Raw genomic sequence first — 20,554 nt, 5'->3', positions numbered from 1 at the left:
TCAAAAATTTTCATCAGTTATAATTCTATGCACAGTTTACAACTGAATAATAAACGTTAATCTGGAGAAACTAAACATCAGTGACGTTAAACATACGTGGGAAAAATATTTCGTAACGTAGTGAGATGTTTTTTCTTTTTAGTATCTAAAAAAAATTATCTAAGCGCTTCTAATCTATTTCTGTCCTTCGTGATAGTTCATAACAGTTCAATAGTTATGATTTATACTATTATGATAGCTCATTTTCAACTCTAAATATTTTCTTTTGGTGTTTTCTATTATATTTCAAACAGAAGTTGGAACTATGGTTCCAACTTCTTTTTCGCAAAACTAAAATTTATTTTTTTATTTAAAAGCTGAAGATGGACTTAAAAAAAAAATTCTAATCGACAAAATTGAAAGGAAATAGAATTATACGAATTTTATAGAAACTTTTTATAGTTTGTTTAGTTGGATTACTTACCCCCTTCCTTTACATTTTATTTATATGCAAGGAATCTAGTTTAGCAAGCGATTTCAGGGCAATGAATTATAAAAGTTCTGTACGAAATTATTTTGAAATTTTAACTGTTGTTCCTTAGCAATATAGAACATAAGAAATTTTACCCCGTACGGATATCAGATATTTGACTTGTGTTATCACTGAAGGAGATAAAAAAAATTTATTTTTATAGCAAAAAATTGATCTATAAAGTATATATTACAATCTTAATTAACGTTAAACGAATTTCATGCTGCACTAATAATTAACAACCAGTACTTAATTAACTACAGGTTTGTGTAATGTTACATAATTACAAAAAAATAAAAAATAAAATTGACTGAATTGTACAAAATTATATATACATATCAAATGAATTGAGATTTACTTAGACCAATCATGTTTATATATTTTTTTACTCTTTTTATAGTAAATGAATGTTCAAGTTGAATCGAATCTTAATTAAAATGAATAATCTGTGCCCTACAAATTGAAAAACAAACTAACGCAATTTGAAACGATTCATCATTCAAAACATTTTAATATTGAAGTAATGTAAACAATTTAAAATACACAAACAGGTCAATCTAAACATATATAATTATATAAATAGATAAATATGAATAAACAGATTGGATGAGATCAACTTTGATTTAATATATATACATATACATATTTATAAATATAAAAAAATAACACCACATTCGTAAAAAAAATAAAAAACAAATTAAGTAATTCTCTGAAAATCTACATAGGGGTCTTTCGTAAAACTCTCGGGCTGACAAAAGAAAAAGAAGATTTTTCAGACGTTTTTTTATTTGAAATTTGCAATTCCAAACATTTAGACCAACAATTTCACATCTTTTTATAACCCTCAGTAATGCGATTTGTCAACCTCTGCAAAATAAGGGGTATCTCACCCACACCTAATCGTTTTAAGTGGTTCTTCTTCCAGCAGGCCATTTCTTCAGGTTTTTAGAACGGAAAATAACTGGAAGCCAAATCCGGCGAATTCGGTGCATATAGCCGCCATCCAAGCGTAAGACATGGAGTTTTGCAACAACCTGAGACTTGTGTGTAGCCGAATCATGGTGGTGAAAGAGCACACTAGCTTTTTCATAAGAGTTCCGTAAAACGCGTTTTTGATTGACTATTAACTAACTTGCCATCCACCAATCGGAAACATTTTGTGTATCTAAAATATCGTGTAAAGTGTACTGGACACTGTCTATCGAGATGTTTGTCATATCAGCAAGCTTGCGTACCTTCAGTTGGTTATAATTTAATATGGGATTGTTGATTTTTTGACGATTTCGTCCGTCTTAACTGTTTTTAGGCGTACTGCGAGTTCGTTATGATAAATGGATCTACGTCCTCGTTTAAATTCGGCTGACCATTTTTTTACCATCGAAAACAAAGTGGAAGAATACTTTAACGTGGAATCTTAACTCTTTTATTATGTACATCGTCGTACCTTTTAAAACAAAATACTTATAAAAGCTCAAAATTCAATTTTATCCTTTTTTTTTTTTAATATCTAAACTTGTTTCCTTTACTCGATCGCCAGTCAAGCCACTAAACGCACGCGTCTGAAACTTCGCAGCTCGCCATCTAAAGGCTGATAATCGCCGACAAATATCAAGTAATTTGATTATTCTAGCGCCATCTGTATTTCAGGCCGAAAACTTTCAGAACGACAGGTGGTAGTTCATATTAAAGTAAAGTGGCTTTAATTATAGAAATTTTATTAAAATAAATAATACGTTAAAAAACTGATGATGATATAACTATGTTATGACAACGATGCTGAATACTTCTGGTATTTGCATAAAAATAAAAATTTTACCTTTTCACAGAGATAAAATAAAATTACTACTGCCGTTTCGAATTTTCATGTACATATTTCATAATTGAAAATAATTTGAAATAATTCCGTTATTGCATAATAAAAATGTAAAAATAAAAATACGAAAATAATGATAATTGCGTTTTAATTTACACAAGTCTGCTATCTGTTGCAGTTTTTATATGAAAGTCTCCTTCAAAAACGTTATTTATTTATTTTCTACTTTAAAGGAAAAAATAATAATTAAATCCCTATAATGAATTAGCAGAAAATTAGTACTGTGCTAGAGTTGTGCATTGCGATTAATTATTTTTAAATTAATTAAAAGAAACTCAAATTTTAGTGGTATTTAATATTTGCATAAAAATTAATAAAAAATAAATATTTTACATTTAATTTTTACTTTATAATATTTGAAAAATAAGTTTTCCATCTTAAGTAAATTAGAGCATTCCTTGTTGGATATTCTGAATTTGCCAAATATCAAACAGAGGTACCCAGTTCAAGGGTACACTTTTAGCGTATGCTTAGACTGGTGTCATTGTATAAATAGTATTCTCTACATACTGCATACAATAAGTTTGTCGTGTACACAACAATAACTCAAAAAAAAAGAGTAACAAATATTATCATACTGACTGAAGTTCATCTACTTGTCAGGGTTATTATTCATAATTCTCGAATTTCTTGAAATAATTTAAAACAAAATATTCGAAATGTAGAAATTCGAGGCGTATGCCAACCGGTTGCGTAACACACTGTAGTCGGACCTACTACACGCAGAGAGTGACTCTAAGCGCCAGCTAAGAAAGTAATTGCCGTAGTATTACTGTACCTTGTCTGGAATTATTTATTACTAATAATGATATTAGGGTCTTCTGTATATATTCCCAGCCGCAGTTAATGGGCTGTAATACTTTGTTTGCTTCTAGTCATTACATTATGTGTTGACAATAAATTTGTTTAATGTAATATTAACCATAATTTATTGTGTATGAATCATTAAATTGACTTCATTAAGTCACAGATGCTTAGTTGTACGCGACAGCAACCATAACTTATTTTAATATTGTTCATAGCGATGCATGCTGTAATTACCGTATTAATCATTAATGAACACATTTATACTTGACGACAGTGGAGCACAACTTCTATTTAATATTCTTTTTGTTTTCACGTATCATAGAGGTCTGTTTTAAGACTACGTATATGGATTCAAAACATTCTTATTCACATTACACACTATTCTTCTATTTGTTTACTGTCGAGTACAAGAGTACCAAATTTTGCACGATCGAGTTTGGCATGAACAAACGTACGGTAACAGATTGGAAAAAGTATCTCTATGAGGTTTGTGACACAAATTCTTTTTATAAATCAAAGGAAAATTTGTCGTAGAAGTAGATGATTCTTGTCCTTATAACTTGAATATAATGTCAGTAAAGTATATTCTAGGCAATAGTCTTAGATAGACGGAACAAGAACGGTTTCTTGTATGGTGACCTGACCGTAAAAGCATAAAACCTTTACGGGTTTATTCTTGAATAATTTAAAAACGGCACAACGTAATTCACGATTACTTTGTATGAATTTCGGAAATATTTCGTTACATCATTCTGAGAAATTCGTAAATCTACAAACGGATTTAAACATTCAGTAGCAACGATACTGACAGATTCAAAGGATCGGAACAAAAAGGAGCGTGAGATCAGAAGGAAGCTGTTAGATTCCTACCGATTCGAATGCTTGTGGCACCATGGAAACCAAACCAAAACGATTTTTTTGAAGCAAAAAGAATATAAAACATAAAAAGAAGCATAAAAGATATAAAACAATTCTGGCTAACAAATTAGGCCAATTTATTTGTTCTAATTCGTATTTTGTAGCATATTAAATAAGTTGTTAACTTTCTTTTCTTAACTTTAATTAATCATATTTTTAAATTATTATTATTTTTTTATAATCTATCAATGTACTAGACCAGAGAATCATATTGTTTGTCTTGTATTTAAATTATACGATTCTTCAACGTGGATATTTCAACTACCTACGGAAAGTGATTGTTTCAATAATAATAATAATTGAAAAATTAATTTTTTTGTAATATATAATTAAATACCGTTGGTGGGATTAACGCAAAAGATCCTAATGTTAATTTCAATTCAACAATTGATCGGTATGATATTCCGAAGCTCGTAGGCAGCTGCATCTCTTACTTATGTAAAGAGTGTATCTGTACTTCGTTAACATTCATGGACTGCCGATACAGAGTGTATAGTTAATTAGAAACTGTCAACAAAACGGTGGCAAGAGAAAACGGTTTAGCCTCGAACGATCAACCTCTCCACAGAAGGCTAGCGATTTAACTTCCTGCTCCTCTCCACCGCGCGTTATTATCAGTGATAAAAATAGTATCAAAAACGGAAAAAAAAATACTGATGATACAGCAAAAAATTTAGACAAAATACAAATTTGTAAAATTGATGATACGTGGGATCACATGAGTTTAAAATTTCTTACGACTCCCATTAGTCTATTACGTTCAAAACAAGACAATAATTGATAAATGGACCTTTATTGACGGGATAAGTTAAAGTGTAATAAATATCATCACAGCGTTATAAATATCTTCGTTTGAGTACCATTGTCTATAAAATTAAGTAGCTCTATCAACCCTATACTTATTAATTCAGTCTTTGGTTTCGCAAAGAAACTAAATTAAAGATATATTTTTTCCAATTATGCGTAACATTTATAACAAACTAAAAACGTACATATATTATAAATTATGTTTAAAATGGATTTTAGAAACTTAACCGTTAATAAACTTAATAAAAATATATATTATTGTTTACACGTTAATAACAAGTTTTTTCTACAGATAAATTCGAAGATTTAATCAGTAAATTTAGATTTAACTTTAAATTTCTGAATTTACAAGACATATTAACCATAAAGATCCATTAGTACTACCGAGTAATACATTTTCTTAACCGTAAATTAAACATATTTCTTGAGATAAATGAAAATAAATCTTCATAGATAATGCTTAAATCAATTTACCGAGATAAAACAACGTGATAACAAATTGAATAAGTAAATGTAAACATGTTGGAATGCAGCCAGAACCTAAGTTATTTATTAACGTATCAACAGGAAAATATATACCGAGCGGGTTTCTAAATGAATTCCTCAGATTATTCTATTGAAAATATAGTACATATAAAATATTATCGTAACTAGAAATTTTATTACAGTAATAATATTTGTTACAAAAGAATAAATCTATTTCAGAGTTGTACTGAACGAAATATCGATGAAAGAAATCCAGTTTTATTCTGCAGGCTTATTTAATTAACACAAATAGTAATGTATAAACTTACTTACAAATAATTATATAACATAATACAGATATTTTACTTTGCTGTACAACTATAGAGTAGTGCGAAGAAAACATTTTTTTTTCTGCATTTTGATTTGTCTTTTGCATCGAAACCTGAAAGATATTCTATACCGAACACTGGTATAACAATTTATTTTTGAAGTGGTGGACGTATCAACTATACTAATGCGGTAAGAAAAACTTTCTTTTAAATATTTTTAAAACATGATTTTTTTATATAACCACAATCACTTAAGGAACTAGTGGAAAGGCAAAGAGTAGTACAGTTTAGAGACAGCGTTTGAAAAGCAATTAAACATCAATTTGCACTAGTACAACAATATACTCGTATAACATCGAAATGCCTTACGATAGTTGTTGGAAATGATCCCCATGAACAAGCACTTGTTTCTTCTTGTTCTTGAAGACTGGCTGTTCATGTGGAATATGTTTTGTGAAATCAAGAATAACTGTTTGAAGACCCTGGAAGCTATGTAGGTTTCCTCGATAAACATTACTTATTGGATAACTCCATAAGTAAAAATCCAGTGGACTTAAGTCCCACGAATGAGCTGGTCACAAAATCATAGAAATGATTCGATCGATTTTCATAAACCTCTCGCAGTAACTTCATGGACTGCCCTGCTGTATACGCGTTCGCGCCTTCTTGTTGAATCTAAGCATTACTAATTTCTTTCTCGGTTAGCTCTTCCATCAACTTGTGAATGATTTCACAATGAATTTATTCTTGAATGAACTTGAATGAAATTGAACTTGAATGAATGAACTGAATTTATTCTTTCTGAGAAGAATATTGGTCCAACTATTCTTCTCTTGGATATTGAAACCCACATCTCAATTTTCTAGTCATGTAGAGGAATTTCATTTAAGATATGTGGATGTGTGTCACCCACATGTGGATGTTTGTAATCTGCCATTTCTCAGGGTATGTACGTGGATACATACCCTCATAAATGGAACCCACGCCTCATCGGTATAGAAAACACGGCCAAAAATATCATTAGTATTTTCCGCTAGAAACTGTTGAAACCATTCACGGTATTGAATTCGCTTTCCACAGTCTCTGACCGGTAATTCTTAACTTTGTGTAGGATGAGACTGAGTTTCATAAAAGCCGTCTTGGATGCAGTAGCAACACTTCTGTCTGGCTAACTTCCGCACCGACTTGTTTGGTATTTAATAAAAGTGTTAAATGTATCTACACAATTCGAAAAAATTAGTTTGAAACATTCACGAATAATGCATTATTAATAAAATAAATGAGTTGATTTCCGATCAAATAATAGGCCTATATTATTTTTAAAAAATGCAATTTGTATGTTAATAGAATTCTAAAGATCCTCTAAACTAACCGCTATCAAATTTTAATAGTAGCTTCATTACGTAATCCGGAGTGTCATAGACTATATTAAGATGAAAAATTATTTATTAAAACGTGTAGATAATAAATAAATAATCTGTATCGGTGCTGCATTTCTCATTCGAACCATTAAATTCACATATATGCTTTTTTCTTATGGCCAGCCGCTCTCGCAGTCGAATTGACACCAGAAGTCTTTACGTGTCGACAAATTATTTTTGTCAACATATCTAATTTTGAAAAATTCCGAGTTAAAGGGATAAAAAGGAGTAATATTAAATTTTAATATTTTTTGAATTTTATAATTTTTTTTCAGTTTCTCGGTAACAAATATTAACTTGATTTTTGGTTTTTGTAATCTTCATGTGAATATTTTAAAACTAATCAGATTTTTTTAAATTCCGAGTTGAAATGTAAAAATGGGGTAACTTAAATTTCATTACTTTTTTTAATTTCGCTGTAAAAATGAAGACATCAACATGATTATTGGTGTGTGTAATCTTCATGTAAATATCTTTAATTAATCAGTTTATTTTATTAATTAATTAAATTTAATTTAATTAATTTTTAGTATTTTTAGGGATAAAAAAACATAGACTTTTTTTTTGCATTTTTATCGTTTTATGTTACCGATATTTAATCAATCTTTATGAGATTTGGTAATATTATGATGGTAATTTATGTTTATGCTTTTGATTTTGTATTTCGCAAGCAAAGCCGCGACAGGAAATCTAAAAACTAATTAGAGGGTCCTGTTCTGACCAAACTGTTGTTATGAAGAAATTACATTATACTGATAGTTTTTGTAAATTGACAGATTTTAATATTTATTTATCATTATTATTCTTACAAGCGTAAGTTTAATGAACACAGGGGATTCCAGACAGGAAGGGTGTTTAGTTCTGATCTGCTAAACATCGCCAGACCGCGGCGAGAAACGTAAGTAATCGTCAAGCGCGGGCAAAGCCGAAAGGGATACTAGTGTTTAATAAAATTAAAATGTGTGAAAGAGAATTTCATTCAAATAGTTTGTGTGTTTATATCTATATTATTTTACCATCGTTTCTACATTTGTTTCAAAAGTACGTAAAATATTTTATGACTAAAAAACAGGTAAAATAAGATTGAGGAAATGAAATTAACATCTCGTGATTTCACTTAGAACTAAAGACCATTGCAGTCTCATTTAAAAACCCTTCCCTACTTAGGTATCGTTTTCTTTCTTCTTAACAACTAAAATTCACTTGTCATTTAAAAATAAAATGCTAATTTTGATTAGAATATTTTGTCATTAGTTTTTCATCTTTACCTAAATAGAATTTAACAAGCAAATCTTATGAAAACGTATACGTAACAAGATAATTTACAAAAGCATTTGTCGATAAGACTTAAAAAGTTTTTAAACATAAAAAGGTAATTATAAAATTGCGTAAAACACGAAGAATATAAATAATTCTTGAAAAGTGTAAATTAAAATGGCGTTATACAATATAACCTTACCACCGTTGTTTTGAACAGCGTCGTCAAGATCATTCATATTGTGATATAAAATAAAGTTATCTTTTCCTTTTTTGCTTCCTGCCATTAAAATATGAATTAATATAAGAGTGTCCGTGGCCTAAAATGATAACAGCAAACAATATGCTACCCGCTAATGAAAGTTTAACTAAAACGTTTAATGAGCGTCTAACGAATTTAACACATAAGGTATAATGAACGTTTATCAAGAACATCTGAAGTTTTTAAATGATCGTAATCGAACGTCTAACGTTTATTCTTCTTAAATAAGAATTTTCTTAAAATCCAAGAATCAAAAATTTGACAGCCATGTTAAAAACAAAAATATTAAATGTAGAATCGTAATATAAAAAATTAAGAATGTGTTTAGAAAAAAACGCAATGTTTGGAAGAAAAAATATGGTGTAAAAAACTTAATGTAACAGAAAAACAAAGTTTCATGTGTGAAAAAAGAAACACGTATAGGTTGGTGGCTAAACTCTATATAGATTTTTGGGATGCCACACCCTAAAAACATCATGGAATGGTACTTCCAAAGATATTACCAATTTTGGCAGGATTTAGTTACAAACTACGAATGTTTTATTAGAAAAAATCTAATCTTAATAAAAAGTTAAATTTAGTTAAAATACCAAATTAATATATAAATTAGTACTTCTTAGTGCACCGATATTATATCTTTCTTTATTTTTTGATGGTGTTGTTTTAAATTTGTCTATTTTTATGTGGAATTTAAAATTTAAATGTATAAAAATCCCTTCGTTATTTCTTTTTTTAATCTTTAGAAATAGATAAATAGAAATAGATAAATTTTCTAGATAACTAGAAATAGATAAATTTTCTATTTCGAACATCCATCTAGTTTTATCTCTGTATTGTAATGGTATTCATTTTTTTATATCAATTTTTTTTTCGGATTCGGGGAAAATAATTTTTTTGTGGAATACCTTTACACTGTAAGTGTTTGTGGGGAGTCTATATTATTCACCCTTTTTTTAATATCGTTCTGTTTTTTTTTGTATCCAGAACAAACAATTGTTTATTGGGCCTCTTTTCAATTTATTTTTTTAATTTTTTTTTGGGTGATAAGAAGATTCACAAACACTTTTACAATGAAATTAGCTTTTTAGTGCTTGTGATTTTAATAAAGCTGCTAGTAACGAAAAATTAATTTTACTTTTTTCATGACTTTTTCAGTTGTTAGGCGATAACATGGTGAATATATACAGTGAACGAGCATTGTATTGGGTGGGGTACCTCCAAAGAGGGAGGTGTAAGATTCGGAATATAAATATAAACATTTTAAATCATGTTAATGTATTAAAAATATTTCGATCATAGATATTCTATAATAAATTTAAAGAAATGTATAAATACATGTTGTTTTTTATAAGTGGAAGAAATTTTTGAGACTCCCCCTGTTTTTAAAATAATATAAGAAAAATTGACAAATGCAAAAAGGAAAAAATTAAACATGATAAGTATAATTAAAAAAAACCAAAACCGTTATGGACTGATGTCAATTTCAGTAAAATAATAATAGTAATAATAATAATAATAATAATAATAATAATAATAATACGTTAATTAATTCATTATTTTTTGTATTAAGTACAATTATCTACCTTTCTTAGCTTCGTTACAATTAAATCACATGTTGACATTCAAAACTCTGTGTACGTACAGTTAGTTTTGACACGTCAACAATGTCGAAGCTAATAAGGGTAGATGATTGTATTCAGTACAAAAATTATAACGATCTTAGCAAAAAAAAAAGTAAAAATATATATATATATACATATATTAATAATAATTAATACATTCTTACTTTATTTACTCAAGTACTACGAAGAAAAAATATGTAACAGTGAGGTTACAAATAATAAACTAAGTTTTATAAAGAAATACCGATTATGCATTGTGCATTAATAATCTTGAAAAAATGCATTTAGAAACGAAACATATTTAAATGCTTTTAAAAGGACATAAATTCTATTATTCTAGAAGTTAAAACAACGGTAAAAAAGTATCACCAGAGAGAATGAGCGAGAAAGAGAGACAGAAGTAAAGAATGTGTGGGGGTGAAAGAGACAACGGTTGGGAGGAGGAAAATGTGTGTAAAAGAACAGACACACTGTCACTGTTGCGCGCGCGCGTGTGTGTGAGAAAGTGAATGATAATATAAAACATATTTCTTCTTTATTTAGCACTGAGGAAAATTCGAAGTATTATTACTTAATCTATTACCCTCAATTACTGAATGAGTAGAAGCAGAAAATGCAGTAATAATACTTCTCTTTTTTCCAATTGTATTTGATTTGATCTCATGTACCGAAATTTTCGCTCCTGTTCCGAGATTAGAAATCAAATTTTGTTTTGCAAAACCAATACTTAAAAAAAAATTTACACATTTTATAATACTGAGTGACCCAAAGGTAATCATCTTAAAAAAAAAGAAAAAACGTACATCTTAACAAAAGCAATAATATCTCAGTCAGAAAACTACGATTTAACTTGTTTGATGTTCGAAGCAGTGAAACGTAAAACTGATTCTATTAACACGTAATTTCAATGTTTTATTGTTAACAATACTTTTTATTTCAATAATAATTGAAGTTTTTTTCCACTATGTCTGTCTGTGTGCGTGTGTGTGTGTGTGTGTGTGTGCGTGTGTGTGTGTGTGTGTGTGTGTGCGCGCGTGTGCGCGCGCGCGCGTTCCTAATAATAATATTCCACATTGAAATTTTGCGAGAAATTTTATTTTAAGTTTTGTGAAACTGGATCTGTCAAATACGCGCCCGAGGCCGGAAGACCTTTTATCCAGACAGCAATAGTTGGATGATATTCTGATCGTGCAGTTAGTTCAAAGTCCAAAAAAATTTATCAGAACATTGGCTCAACAAGCAGAAATATCAAGAAGTATGCACGCAGCATAGATTAGACCTTTAAAACTACAACAGTACAAAATAACTGCAGTGAATCGAGTTCCACGATACTGATTTTCTTAAACTTATTCAATATAGCCTGTGGTTTTTGGATTTTATAAATAAAAAAGAAGACATTATTAAAGTAAAATGTTTTTCAGATGAAGCGTGGTTTCATTTATAGGACTATGGGAATAGCTAGAACAGTTGAGTGTGGTCAATAAATAACCTTAATGCGATCTTGTAACAACTGTCTATATTAAGACAGCGGTCCCCTATATTAAGAGGATAATCTTACAGTTTGTTGAAGAACACAGTAAAATTGGAAAGTTATCGCAATGAAATCATTTACGTTTTCACCGCCCAAATAAATGAGAAAGAAATTTCTGGATCACACTTCCAAAATGTATTTTCAAACATATTGATAATAGATGTCACTGTTATTTGATGCGTAAAAATTGATGTACATCTTCATTTGACACATCCGATATTATAATCAATTTCAAAACATGAAATATATCAGCGTAGTTCGATAATATTTGAAGACTTTACTTATTTTAAAATAAGTATTTATTCCTGATACTTCTATCATCTTCTCCGAGGTTGTCCAATTTTTCTTTTTCCTTGTGAAGTATAATAATAAACCTTTAGGGTTACAGCTGCCGATTCAAAAATAGATATTGTTGAATTGTAAAATATTGTAAATAACAGATGATTAAAATAATTATCTAAATCAAATCCGAAACTGTTTGCAGAAAAATCAGTTACTAATAATCAATTTTCTCTACTTTTTCAATAATTCTCTAATTTACCTCCTTTTTCCAACCCCCTGTATGGTAATATACAGCGGGCTGCGGTTATTGAGGGTTCTAGGTGAAATTCATTAATTGGTGATGAACAATTTCTTTTAAATTTATCACAATCCTAATGTAGAAGGATTACATATTGTTGCATCACTTGCACGACCACTATATTTTTCCTCATTTTTTTCTTAAAACGTTTATTATTCTCTCACCTGAGAAAAAACAACAAACGGATGATGTTCGTGTAAACAGAAGTTTATGGTGGAAAATATTTGAAATTAAAGGCTTACCTATCCATTTGATTAAGACTATTAAAGACTGTATAATGGAGCAGTTACAAAGATGACCACAGAAATCAAACTTTTAAACATTAATTTAATGTTACGACAAGGGTGTTTTTTATCTCCCATACTATTTAAGCTTTATTTAAATCATTTATTTTTATATAGGAAAGACAAACGCCACATTGTGTGACACTAGGTAATACTTTTTTGAATAATTTATTATTTGCTAACAATACAGTTAGCCTTGATGAAACTGAAGACGAATTACAAACGGGTTTATTTACATTTAGTACGACGGTTGTGGATTTTAACTGCAAAGTTTCTAACAATAAAACGAAAACAACGGCATTCAAGAGAAACTAAACGGATACGAGTAAGATAATATTAAATAAGGCAATCCTTGAACAGGTTAGATCCTTTAATTACTTTGGCTGTTTAACTTTCGATACGATATAGATAACAAGTTGAATAGATTTCCAGTAATACGTAAAAATATTCAGAAGGATCTCAGAAATAAGGTTAGCATCGAAAGAGTTAAACGTTTATAAAATAATAACAGAGCCAATTTTACTTTATGGAAGTGAAGCCTGGGTGATGAAATCTCGAGATTACAATAGGATCCAAGGAGTAAAGTTGGGCTTTTAGAGAGAATTGCAGGGTGTAGGGATCGAGTAGAACGGATAGAGTAAAAGTTGAAGGCATTCAGACAGACTTTAATATTTTTCCCATTAATGGAAGAATTGATTTATGTAGGAGTAAATGAACAGAAGACTTGGATCGTATGGAAGGAGAGCGTATCCCGAAACCAACTCTAGTTATACTCCTTGTGGAAAACGTAATAGAGGTAGACTGATGAAAACATAAGGTCGAACAATATAGTGACCTAACCCGTGCAGGAAATGATGATGACATTTATTATTGTTATCAATCACCTGATTTTTTTTATTCACTTCTTCGAATTCATTTGGTATTTATCTTTTTTTTTAATTTTAGCCTTAATATCTATACTTAATCTTTTGATGTATGTATTGTATAACGTACATTATCATTGTATGTGTGTAAACCTGTCGGGTCTCATATTTCTGATTTTCCTATTTTTTTTATCTTCTCGTATTTTATGCTCATACAGATTAATTCAACAGAATTCTGTAATACATTATTGTCCTACGTTAATTATACTAGAGCTAATTAAGGAATTAATTAAATTTCTTTTTTATGTTTTCAAATAAGAAATCTAATTGACCCGTCATCCGAATCGTACCATTCAAATTATTCTTCTTATAAAATTGTATAGAATAGGATGGTGTTATAAAAAGTGTTATAAAATTACTATTTTTATATCCTTTTTTAATCTTCGTCCTACAGTAACGTAGTCAATCGATAAGTGATAACTTTTTTCCTGTTCCTTTCGTGTATAAATGCATTCAATAATTGTTATCTCTTAACTCTGACTCCGGCAATTAGTTCCTACTGCTATCAGAACAGAAAGTAAATATAATCAAATTTAATGCTTTACAAAAATAAATCCGTCCATTAAATTAAAAAAACAAAAACTAATTAAATCCTCTTTTACATTATTTTAGGCTACCTTCGGTATTAGAGGAAGGCGTGGGGATCGCGCTTCCGCGAATCGATTAATTTGATAGTTGAAGGTTTTAGGTTATGGTAGGTAGTCGTAGTTGGAAGAGGTCATACGAAAGGGTTGTGTAAATAAATTGATGGAAATATCTGCCGAGGCATTTGCATCGGTGGCATCCTGACAGAGGCCAAACTGATGACTGTGTTGTGTTATCAAGTTTTGAGGGTTTAAAAGACAACCTACAGTAAAGCCTATCAGAAATAGGAACGGAGATGGTTGTACCGCGACCGGGGTCGTCACAAAGTGGGTTTCTTCCCCTACGGGATCAGGATGTAGATAACAGATTTGATTTAATAAACGTTTCTCTAAAATGCCTCAAAGAAATTCTAAATTTTTTTTTCGCGATATCCCCCTTAAGGAATTATGAAAAAAATAATGTGAACAATGCCTCATATATACAAATATTTGAGCCAAATTTGAAGAAAACCGGTTTCCCGATCCTGAGATGTAAGGCTAAAAGCCGTGGACACACATACTTACCAACGCACATACATGCATACATAAGATTCCTTTGGTTTAGATAAACAAAACTGATAACCCACTTTTGACATGATCACCATACTTTCCCCGTATTTTATCTATTCTAGCTATATTCGCCAGGAAGTAAGAAAATTTAAATGGTTAGCAACACAAATGGATATAAACACGTTTGCATACATACGTTAGATGAACATACGATTTTGCCGCTGTAATAACTGTTTGATCTTTCTGATTATCCTCAACTACGAGGATAATCGTACTTCTTTTTTAAATAAACTCTTTCAAAAAATTTTAAATTTTTTGTGTCTTGAAGAATAAAATGCACACTCCTCATCTTAGTACCTAAATTTAGTCGTATATTACAATAACTATGAGTATATTGAAATTCAGCGATTATAATTTTTACTTACAGATTCTTTCGATGTAATCTGCATCTATTTCAGAAACAATCAATAGTATAAATAATATTATTTTTCATTTCATAATCCTTATTTTCCTCCTTACATTTCTTTTATGTTATTTTCCATCTATAGTATTACAATTACCACCTTTCAAAATCGGGTCGTTACGTCACGATAGCCTGGACCTGAAAAATAATAAGCAATTAGAAAAATTAGAATAATATACCATATAGTTATTATTTTTATAAGTATAATACAGAACTCGATATTTTAGTATATATAAATCCATTAAAGTTAATAATTTAGTTTCAACGTACGCGTATTTCAATATTTATGTTATCATCTTCAGATATACTTTTATTTTTGTAAAATGATTAATTCAAAAAATAAAATCGAGGCTTGTGCTTAAAAACATATTACATAATAGTTTTAAGTGTATGACAAGTACTACGCTGACCGGGATTCGAGAGTGATAATTAAATAATAATTAATTTACTAAGTATTATAGCCACAAAAAAAAGTTAAAATTCTTATTTGATTATATTTTTTTATGAATTTTAATGATATCACGAATTGTGTAATCAGACAAAAAAGCTGACCACAAAGTAATTATACTTTTCTGGCATTGGTTTATTCATTTATAGCGGAAAGATGATGATACATGAAAATAGTTAAAGAAATTAAAAATTTTTTTTTTTTACCTTTATATGATCCCCACCCCAAAATCATACCCCAAGAAAATTTTTTGATTTATGTACGTTTACTATGTTAAATGAAAGAGAGTAAAAGAAGAATTTCACAGAAAAATGTACAACCAGTAAAAAGTTACGTGATTCTTTTTTGGGGGGATTGAATTATGATGAAATTTTATTGTAATATTCCTATTAAAAGTTTTATTAAAGTTCAAGAAATCGATATTTTTAAACTATGTTCGGCTCTATCCCAATATTACCCACAAAGCATTTTTTTTTGGGCCACTTGCATTACTGTTGTGCTTAGGAAGGCATAAAAAGACTTGCTAAAAATTTTCAGTAAATAAAAAGATTTTTTCGATTTTTGGGGAAAAAAAGAATTTTGGCGGAATTTTTTTATAAGCTTTTCTTTAACTTGCTTTAGTTATAATCAATTCTTGCAACTGCTATATCTTTAGATCTATCGTATAAAAATCAATGAAATTTGGTACACGTATGTAACTTCGATGACAATACAATACTAAGGTGTTAGAATTTGGATATGAACTACCCCCCCCCCCAAGCTCTACCCCTACGCTAAATTCATGCATGTTGCTGAAAATTTTTATTTCTCATGAACTATCGTATGAAAATCAATGAAATTTGATTCACGTATATAACTTCAATGACAATACAATGCTACAGTGTCGGCATTTTGATATGAAACCCGCTACCCCTACGCTAAATTCATGCATTTAGTTGAAAATTTTCATCTCATGAACTATAGTATGAAAATGATTGAAATTTGGTACACGTACGTAACTTCAATGTGTAAAAATAAATATTTTTACATTTTAGTCTTAATAAACAAACAAAGTTGAACAAAAAATAATATTCAGATTTAAATATTATTAAGAATATTTTTTTTGGATGTAAAACGTTTATTGTTCATTAAGAGTAAAAAGTAAAAAAGAAAAAAATACAAAAAAACAAAAAAAATTACAAAAATATATTTGATTACATATAAAAAATTATTTAAAAAAAAAACTTTTATTTAACTAATATTAACATTAACAAAAAAAATTCAACAAATTAGAAAACCCCTCTAAAAAGTAAAAAAAATAAATTATATAAATATCTAATAAATAACCAATTAATAAAAAATAAATGTAATAATAATTATTAAATTTTAAAATTAAAAGTAATGAAAATATTTAGTTAAATAAAAGCGTGGCGCAGTTTTTATAATTTATTTAAAACAACACAACATTTAGTTTCACAACGATTAATCTTCATTTTCATTTTCAATAACGATGCGAGGAGGAGGTAAAAAAAAAAATATGCACCAACGGAAGGCCATGAGTTCGCATTTGGGATTTCACATTCTAGAACCATAGTCCAGGTAATTATAACAGATTATCTCATTTTAATTATATTAAACGTTCTTCATTTATTAACAAGATTACTATCTGCCGAACAAATTCTACATCTTATAAACACTAGAAAGTTTTAATGGAAGTAGTGCAGATGGTCGCTATAGACATCGATCAAACTTGAGTCATTTTATTCACTCTCCTTAATTTCATAGAACTGGCCGTATTTGAATGCCCAAAACGAATAAAAGGACATAGAAATAAAAGGAATAAACCAAAAATAAACAAAGATTTCGGAATAAAAGGAATCATTCAATGTGCTATGCCTGTGTATTTAAAACATTTACCAGGAAACCATTACACTTTTTTTTTCTGTAGAAACAACAACCAAATGAGTCTCGAGATTGTTGTTTCAGAAGGTTGAACCGAGTTCCGGTAAATGGATTATAATTAATAAATTATTAACAACGTTTAACAATCATTGGTAAGACATTAAAAACAATTAATTTAATAGAATAAGAAAAAATCTATTTCGAAAAACGATCAAGCATATCCTGAGATTTCCAATATTATAACACAGCTTCAAAAATAATGACAAAGTTATCAAGTTTTAACAGGCAGAGGAAAAAAACGTTTATTTAAAGATAAAATAACAAAAAAAAAATTATAATTTTCATTTGTCATGTAAAGTTCAATTGCTTCAATAGGTGGGAAAAATTTTTCTTGAGCGATTTTCACTCATTCGTTTTTTATTAGTATTTGCTTTTTATATTTTGTACACAACAATTTTTATACGTCTCTACTTTAAGTAATACTCCCGAGTAAATAAACAAATAGGTTTCTGAGTTCAGTATAATAAAATACAACATTTTCAGAAGAATGTTGATAGATTTGTTGACTCTAATCTGAATATAAATATTACTGTCGATTGCAAGTTTCCTCCCGGGATTTGGACAGATTGTATTTATTCTACCCCAAAAACTACCAACTGCTGCGAATCGTTCCAAGACAAATCTAAACTTCAGCCGTTTAGAACTTTGGAAAGTTCTAAGCAGTACATCCTAAGATCTATGTAGTGCTTAAAGGAATTCAAACAGACACTAACATTAAAATAAATGTCAACAGTGGTAAAAATTACTAAATAAAGTAAACTGTAATAACAGTTAATAGGTAAGTAACTCTAATATCTTTACTCAAACGTTATCGCTTTACAAATAGTTTTAAATGTTTAGATTTTTGGGTACTACAATAAAAGTAATTTGAAACCATATAAAACTTCCAGTAAAAGATTTCTCTATAAGATTTCCAATTTTGCAAATTATGTATCTAGTCACGCATTACTTCTCCAAATTTCTTCTCCAAATTTATTTTCGTAGTAGATGCTTCAAAATTAGTTATATCTAAAATTTCACGATTTTTAATATATATAATCTGTTAACATGAATAAATCCGTCTGACGACCAATAAATACATTAAATTTTATCAGAAAATTAAACGAAGCTAAAAGGGATCTACGTAATTAATACTCATATGAACATTAAACGCTTATTTATTATAATGTCGTCATTTTCCCTACCAAAGAAAAATTAAAAATTCCTATTAGTCACTAGAAAAACCTAAACTATTATTCTAATACCGATTGTCAACATTGTATTTCTATTCAGTTCATACATTAAAATCATGTCTTCTGGGAAAACTATATTCCGAAACTATTTTCAAACTATTACAAAGTACGTTTTTTAATGAGAAAATTTTTTTTTTTCATATGTTAGAATTCCTAACGTCAGTTCACCAAGGAAGACTATATATCTTCATTGTTTTTACTTGTTTTATAAATGTATTGTGATTAGATCTAACAGACGGGCTGTGTAAGAGGCCTGAATGCCAAATTTGCAGTTAGTTTGTCGTTCCTCTCGCAATTCTTTAGTAAAAACTAAATACTCCTTCGAATGATTTTGTAAAATCTACATTTCCTATTTTGTTAAATTACATCGTGTATCGAGTAACTTTCCATCCGGTGAACAAAAAACGTTAAAAACCGCTTTATATGCCTATACCTTTTTTCGACTGGTAAGACAAACAAGAAAATGGATTATAAATACGTAAACTTAATTCTCATTTCTGACAAAATGAATATTCAATTCAGGCGAGTGCCACAGATATCGATGTTACGTTGAAAAATACGTAAAACAAAAATGTAAATGTAATACGTTATTTTGCGTACAAACAGGTTCCCTTTTACACTTTGTAAAAAGTGCAAATCTATAAAAAATAATTTTTCACATGGTAAATTGAAAACTTCGAATATATATATACAGACAGTGGGTTGTATATTATTAAATAATATTTCATTTGTACTTGTTAAAAAATACTGTTATGATTTTCGGATAAAATAATGTTGATAAATCTCTATTTTTGGTCTGATCAAAAACGGAATTTTTTTCTGGATAGTAGTTGTCAGTGTTTGTGTATGGTAAAATGTAGTGTTTCTTAATGGTATATGATGTAGTTCCAGTTGATGTTTTATTCTCACCTTTTGATTAATAAAAAAAATATCAAGGATTATGATTTCTTTGACATTACTGCTTTATCAGTAACTCTGTCTATTTTACAGTTCTGATTGATGAGAATTAGTGACTTCTTGATTGGTAAATCCTTTTCGTATATTTAACTGGCTATTAAAATACGGTATTTTGATTGGTTGGTTACTGAATTAATCTTTGGTGGGGGTAAAAGTGAAGTGTAATATCTGTGTTACGCAAGGTTGACTGTGTATTGTTATTGGTTTATTTTTTATCTGCATTAATATGGGAGGGCTATGGCGTTTGGTTCATTTAGCATTGCTCATACGAACATTGAGAGACTATTTTGAAGGGATAAGTGATGAATAAATTTTCAGAGAAATTTACTGTTGTTTAAAACCAATGAATATCGGTACTTTTTCTAATTCTAACATCTGCCTCTGTCATTAAAAATTTTATTGAAAATTTATAAACGTTTTATGCATGTATTTTTACCCGTTTTCAAATACACATGTATTTGAAAAAGGAAATTGATATACCGTATCGTGGAAAGTTACCTAGTTTGAAATTTTAAAAGGTTTGTATTTTAATATTAATTTAATATTTCATTAATTTGTAAAATGTTTTTTCAAATGTATTTTAGACTAGGAGTTTCATAACATACTGTACGATTATGCCATGTTTTTAGATATAAAAACATAAAATTTTCAAAGATATTATTGACTGAGTTGAATATGTATATTTTTGTCTTAAAATTCAACATGAAATCTTGCCTTAATTCTTCTGCGACGTGACTAAAGCTAATATATCACTGCAAAGAAAACTTTCTGATGCGTTTAGCTATCAACT

The 20,554-nt window shown here is 29.0% G+C and overlaps 1 protein-coding gene across 1 annotated transcript in view; it reads right to left on the bottom strand.

Moving 5' to 3' along the window:
* Positions 1 to 20,554, bottom strand: part of LOC142322751 (ras-GEF domain-containing family member 1C-like) — a 196,128-nt gene that overhangs the window by 77,745 nt on the left and 97,829 nt on the right. Inside the window, exon 5 of the mRNA XM_075361825.1 lies at positions 15,149 to 15,324. Within this exon, the coding sequence (XP_075217940.1) occupies positions 15,309 to 15,324 (16 nt within the window). The 3' untranslated portion in view covers positions 15,149 to 15,308. The remainder of the gene's footprint in view (positions 1 to 15,148; positions 15,325 to 20,554) is intronic.

The sequence above is a fragment of the Lycorma delicatula genome, chromosome 4 (genome assembly GCF_047948215.1).
Source record: "Lycorma delicatula isolate Av1 chromosome 4, ASM4794821v1, whole genome shotgun sequence".
NCBI classification, from domain to species: domain Eukaryota; kingdom Metazoa; phylum Arthropoda; class Insecta; order Hemiptera; family Fulgoridae; genus Lycorma; species Lycorma delicatula.
Note: the sequence above shows the minus strand (reverse complement) of the source record. Positions and strands in the feature narration are given on the sequence as shown.